This window comes from Microtus ochrogaster, linkage group LG1 (assembly GCF_000317375.1).
Source record: "Microtus ochrogaster isolate Prairie Vole_2 linkage group LG1, MicOch1.0, whole genome shotgun sequence".
NCBI classification, from domain to species: domain Eukaryota; kingdom Metazoa; phylum Chordata; class Mammalia; order Rodentia; family Cricetidae; genus Microtus; species Microtus ochrogaster.
Genome location: NC_022027.1, coordinates 57,451,854 through 57,458,445, shown reverse-complemented (window position 1 = coordinate 57,458,445; position 6,592 = coordinate 57,451,854). Strand labels below are relative to the sequence as shown.

Below are 6,592 nucleotides of genomic sequence, written 5' to 3'. Positions count from 1 at the left end.
CAAGATTTACAGCTTGCTTGCTCTTTTGTATTTCTCTTAAATGCTTAAAAAGAAAAAGAAAGGCATATTATTTTACAATTTTCATTCTGTAGTTTAGGCAAAAAACATTTCAGCAAAAATGGAAATTTTGTTTTACATATGCACCAACCCCTGTGCAGAAGAAACAGTTATGAAGTCTGAAATTCTCTCATATCTGGAACAGGGTAGGACAGAGCAGAGACATACTGTCTTCCAAATACAAAGCTTGATGCAAGCTGTCTAAAAATAAACTTTTTAAAAGATCATTTCAGATGAACACACAGTATTTATTAATGTTATTATGGGAGAAAAAAAATAAATGAAAGCAAAGGTCTTTAAAGACTAACTCAAGTAAATAAAAGTAAAATTAGAGAATCCTTCCCTCCCTAGATAAATAAAAGCAGTTTACTACTGCACCAGTGTGTATTTTCAAGCAAATACAGAAGAAAAACTCATTAGCTCTTTAAAAAATACACACATTTAATGTTGGTCTGCTTTAATTCTAAGTATAGCAATTTCAAAAATACAAACTGAACACCATGGTAAAAGCAAACAGACATTCACAATAATTACGTCTAGAGACAGTTCAGCTTGGTAAGTTGTCTTCTGCGTGTCTTCAAGAGTCACTAAAATACTGCTGGTGTTCAGTTAGAATTAAAGGATGTGGAGAAATGAGATATGGTACAGCTAGAGCGAATAAAGAATTACATTTTTGCATTACCCCTAGATAAACAAACATTCAAAAATCAACACAATCTCTGTGTATTATTCAAAATATTGCAGCTGCAGGAAAGGCAACCTTAAATTAATAGCTAGGGGAAATCACGTTTTGGTGGCGGTGAACAGAAGTGACAGTTTGTAATTTGCACTTTGTAAAGCTCATCTATACCTGGTCAGCCAGGAACCAAATGCAGGACAACGAAGTTCTCTGCTTCTTTTGGCTATAATGTGACAAGAAAAGTCATCTTTTGAAGATGCTTAAAAGAAATAAAGCATGTTTCTTTTAAAAAAAAAAAGTCAAATAATTAATGGAATAAATAAGCACTAACCCATAGTTTTACCATTCTTTCATCAATACACTTCACAGATTTTTAATTTTGGCAAAAATTTCCCCAATTTTTAGTCTAAAATTCACCACTCATGTAAAAAAGTAAAATGAAGAGCTACCTAAACAATATTTTTCTGTTTACTCTTTGGCTAAGAAAGAAAACAAACAAAACAAAAAGAAACAGAAGACAACTCTAACACATGATAAAAGAAACTTTAACATGTAAAATAAAAATATCAATTTAAATCTTGGTACATTTTATAAAAACAAGAGGTAATGTTGTAATAAAACAGCAGTTAGCCTCAGCTAGCAACACACTGTTTGTTAACCCTGTGCAATCAAACACTTTGTTCATACTACGCTTATTCCAACACGACTAGCAATGACTACAGACAAGTCAGGAGTCGTCACCGGCCTCCTGCAGACGTACTGTTAAAACTCAGACATTTACAATCATAATGTGCCACAAAAAACTAAAAATGTCACTTCTAATAGGATAATGTAGGTATCACTTGGATTTGTTTTAGGTATTCAACAGCGGAGTTACAAGGACTAAAGCAATCTAAAAGCGTATAAACACTGTTGTTCACACCTTTCTTCAGTACACACTGAACTGTTTGACACATTTCTCTTCATACATAGCAAGCAACAGCACCCAATACAAGCCTGAGAAGAAACGCTGCTGTGTAAATACTGCAACTATTCCTGAAATAAGAATCATGGGATATACGCTCCAAAGCTGCCCATTCCCATAATTTGTATTGCATAGGTCACATAATCACACACACATATATACACAGTGTATATATGTGTACATGCAAAGAATATATTAAGACGACAATGAAGTCTAGTCACAGAGCAATTTACAGGCTCAATATATTTTTTACATTTTGCTTGAAAGAAATTTCAATATTTTACAGTCTTTCATTAGACATTATATACACTGCACTTTATGAAATCTAAAGGGTATGAAATAAATTTTTCCAACATTTTGGTAACAAAACACACAATATTTCTCCAAATACTTGTGCTATCTACATGATCTCTTTGCTCTGGTAACCACTAATCACAAAAATGGACTCAATGGATAATTAGAAAAATTATCTAACACCATGCATGGGTTTAAATCATGTTTAATATCCTATCCTAGAAACATTCTACAAATCTCAAGTTTTAAAAAATTAAGTCTCTCCTCTGATTTTTAAAAGATATCTTTTCATGACAACATCCATAACATTGACAAGTACATGTTAAGGCTAGTATCATCTCCTTTTGTGAATTTTTTTTTGTGTTTTCTGCTTGTTTGTTTTTTTAAGAAAGATAGTAAAACCCACATTCTCTCAGGGCTTTAGCCTGGACCACCAGGAAATGAGTGCAGTGAACATAACTCAGTCCTGCGGTCAGGATGCAGTCGCTCCTTCCCATTCCACAAGGTACTGCACCTTCCCGTCGAGCGTCACTCGCCGAGCCAGAACGCGGTACTTCTCACCACATGCTATTCTACCTGCAGCACCAAAATAACTAGTGATGGAGTTTTTCAGGTGATTGAGCTGTAGCTCCTGATCAGCTAAGTTATTCAAGATTTCTGTGTTAAGTTCTTCAAACTGATAATCTTCTTTGCCTTCATCATCTTTTACAACTTCTGAGTTCTGAGTCTGGAGTGCTCTTCTTGGAAGGCGACCTCTTCTTCTCCGCAAATGTGGTATTGCAGCAGGCCAGGATCTTCCTGTGCGAGTTCTCTTTCTAGAGTCAGATAATCTAGGGAACGGAAAAGAAAAATCTCCTAAGATGATTTTTCTAGAGTCAGACAATCTAGGGAACGGAAAAAAAAATCATCTGGAGTTTAAAAACCTTTGCATGAGCAAAAGGCCGTGTATTGGATTCAGACAATTAAAAAAAAAAAAAAACCCGAAATGAGGCACAGTCATAGACCGCAAGCATCACAGTTCTCAACAAAAGCCAGGTGTGGAGCGCACACTTTTAGTCCCAGAACTCCGGAGGCAGGGGCCGCAAGTCTCTGAGGTCAGCCTGCTTCTACATAGTGAGCTACAAGGAGATGGGGGAGAGGGGGTGCAGCTTTAACTGAAAGCACACAGCTTGTATATAACGGCCAGGCCACATGTTTCCTAACAAATCTGGTACACTTATAATCTTAATCTTCGTATTCAGTAGATTGTGGAAGGAGGGATAACATGAGTTTTAAGTTCTGGGTTGCATAGAGAGCATTTAATGTAGGGCCCTCAAGATGGCTCAGTGAATAAAGGCACCAAGCACCAAACTGACAACTTGAATTCAACCCCCAGAACCAACAAGATGAAAAGAGAACACTGACTACTTTATGGCCTCTACACACACAGGCTTGTGCATACCAATGGATGCCATGTGTGTGTAGGTGCACAGGAAGGGCAGAGAGGACACCAAATCTCTTGAAACTAGAATTGCAGGTGGTTGTAAGCTGGCTGATGTGGGTACTAGGAACCAAACAGAGGTCCGCTCTAAGAATAACGAGCACTTTGAAACCACTGAGCCATCTCTCTAGGAAAAAGGAAAAAAAAAAAAATAATGAGAAACGTGCCGTCTGAATTCTAAAAGTGAAAACATTCAGATGAGTGGTGACACCGACAATTTACAGGCTCTGCTCCTCAAAACCCAAGGTTCACGTGAGTCACATCTACTGCCAAGTTATTCAATCATCGCTATACAATCATCACTATCTGAAAGGAAATTAGGGCTACAAAGAAAAACTCTGCCACAAAAGAACAAAACCAAACAAAAAAAACAACCTAATGTCCTTGCTGAAGGCAATGCATTACCTGCCCACAGTCAAACAGTCCTAACTAAATGCAATGGGCTAAATAAATAAAACGTAGGACTTAATTGAAAAGTAGAGATACAATGAAAAGAAAAGGGACAAACGAGGATTGTGTGTGCTTGTATTTGGGGGTGAAGGATAAAGACAGGGTTTCTTTGTATAGTCTTAGCTGTCCTAGAACTAGCTCTGTAAACTAGGCTGGCCTCAAACTCACAGAGATCCACCTGCTTCTGCCTCCTGAGTGCTGGGATAAAAGGAGTGCACCACCACTGCCTGGCACATCTGTATTTTGAAAGAATAAGTTAAACATTTTCTTAAAAATCAGTAACTAAAACTGAAAACCTTATGTAAATCAAAGGACAGTCAACAAGACAAAATAGCAGCTACAGAATGGGAAAAGATCTTCACCAACCCCATATCAGACAGGGATCTGATCTCCAAAATATACAAAGAAATTGGTCATCAAAAGAACAAATAATCCAATAAAAAAAATAGACTAGAGACCTAAACAGAGAACTCTCAACAGAAAAATCTAAAATGGCTGAAGGACACTTAAGGAAATGCTCAACATCCTTAGTCATCAGAGAAATACAAATCAAAACAACTCTGAGATTCCATCTTACACCTGTAAGAATGGCCAAAATCAAAAACATTAATGACAACTTATGCTGGAGAGGTTGTGGGGAAAAGGGAACATTTCTGCATTGCTGGTGGGAGTGCAAACTGTTACAGCCGCTTTGCTTATCACTATGGGAATTTCTCAGAAAATTAGAAAACAACCTTCCTCAAAACCCAGAAATACTACTTTTGGGTATATACCAAAAGGATGCTCAATAGTACCGCAAGCACATGTGCTCAACTATGATCATAGCAGCATTGTCTGTCATAGCCAGAACCTGGAAACAACCATAGTGCTCCTCAACCAAAGAATGGATAAGGAAAATGTGGTACATTTACACAATGGATTACTACACAGCAGAGAAAAGTAACGACATCTTGAAATTTGCAGGCAAATGGATGGAGCTACAAAACTTCATATTGAGTGAGGTAGCCCAGACCCAGAAAGACAATTATCACATGTACTCACTCATAAGTGGTTTTAAAACATAAAGCAAAAAAAAATAAATAAATAAATAAAACAAAAAATCAGCCTTCAAATCACAATCCCAGAGAACTTAGACAATGAGGACCCTAAGAGAGACATACATGGATCTAATCTACATGGGAAGTAGAAAAAGACAGGATCTCCTGAGTAAACTGGGAGCATGGAGACCATAGGAGAAGGGGAGGGGAGAGGCAGGGAGGGGAGCAGAGAAAAATGTAGAGCTCAATAAAATCAATAAAAAAAATTAGGAAGCTAGGAAAACTTGATTTAGGAAACTTACAAAACTCAGAAAGCATAAAAAAGACTCACTCAGGAGGCAGAGGCAGGAGAATCTCTGTGAGGTCAAGGCCAGCCTGGTTTACAATGCTTCCCTTACAGTTATAAAAACAGTGCAGCATCTCTGGAGAGGAGCTCTTTGGAGCTGTCAGCAGTCACACAGAGACACTCCAGGATGTCACAGGAACAGAGCTGCCTTTAAGTCACATATGGTCCTGTAAGTAATCCTCCCTCAGAAAAATAACACACTGGCTCACCAAGCTTAAAAAAAAAAATTTAATTTAATTAAAACTTAAGAAAAAAATTAAAAAGACAGGCAGTGGTGTCACTCAAGGCACAGAGAGGCAGGCAGTCCCAAGCTGAGTCAAAGGCGGCCTGGTCTACAGAATGAGTGCCTACCCGTAATGCCGGGAAATGCTAGATGAGGTAGTTTCTTTTGCACTGGAAGCTCCCAGGGGGTCCACATCTGAGGTACCGGATGAGTGTGCAAGCCCCTCAGTTCTCCTGAGACAAGAGAATGCAAATGGTATGACAACTATATTACATAACAATAGAAACACTAACTCCCTCGCAAACAAAATTTCCAGGAAAGAAAAAAGCAACTATTTACCCTATAGAACAAGGTAACTCCAACGCAGGATTCTCTGAAACTGATTCCTTATCCTGGAAATTAAAAAAAAAAAAATTTAAGGAAAAAAAGAAAAGGAATATTCTTAAAGGACAGCTCTGCTTTAACTGGAATAAAACACTCGATCATCGCACGGACCTTCCCGAGAGCATTTACAAAGAAACCCTCTTACCAAAGGTGGCTCAGCAGTTTACAAAGAAACCCTCTTACCAAAGGTGGCTCAGCAGCTTTTTGAATCATTTTCCTTGTATATGGGCCAGGAGGACGACCTACAGACTTTTTCTTTCCTTTTTTTTCTATCCCATTGCTTACTTCCCTGAAACAAAGCCAGTTTGTATTTAATCTTTGCAGAAAGCAAAATGACAGTTGCTTTACATAGCTAATTAAACAACTTGAATCACACTTTTTAAAGTTCCAAGAAAAAAAGTGTTCTTTACTATAACTCTAATATGCTTATTACTTCAAGATTTTAAAGATAATGAATCACCAGATAGCCATACCAGCTGAATTTTACTATTATTATTATTATTGTTGTTGTTGTTGTTGTTGTTTGTTTGTTTGTTTTTAGAGGCAGGGTTTCTCTGTGTAGCTTTGGAGCCTGTCCTGGAACTAGCTCTTGTAGACCAGGCTGGCCTCAAACTCACAGGGATTCACCGGCCTCTGCCTCCCGAGTGCTGGGATTAAAGGCATGCACCACCGCGATGA

General features: G+C 37.9%; 1 protein-coding gene across 3 annotated transcripts in view; it reads right to left on the bottom strand.

Annotated features, from left to right (window-relative positions):
* Positions 1-290: 290 nt before the first annotated feature.
* Positions 291-6,592, bottom strand: part of Mtf2 (metal response element binding transcription factor 2) — a 38,837-nt gene continuing 32,535 nt past the window's right edge. For 2 of the 3 annotated variants that reach the window (XM_005359653.3, XM_026785136.1), the window contains 4 exons: positions 6,098-6,203; positions 5,870-5,922; positions 5,659-5,763; positions 291-2,824 (listed from right to left, as the gene is read on the bottom strand). In XM_005359653.3, coding sequence (XP_005359710.1) covers positions 2,467-2,824; positions 5,659-5,763; positions 5,870-5,922; positions 6,098-6,203 — 622 coding nt within the window. In that variant the 3' untranslated portion in view covers positions 291-2,466. The remainder of the gene's footprint in view (positions 2,825-5,658; positions 5,764-5,869; positions 5,923-6,097; positions 6,204-6,592) is intronic. The other variant, XM_026785135.1, reaches the window with a different exon arrangement.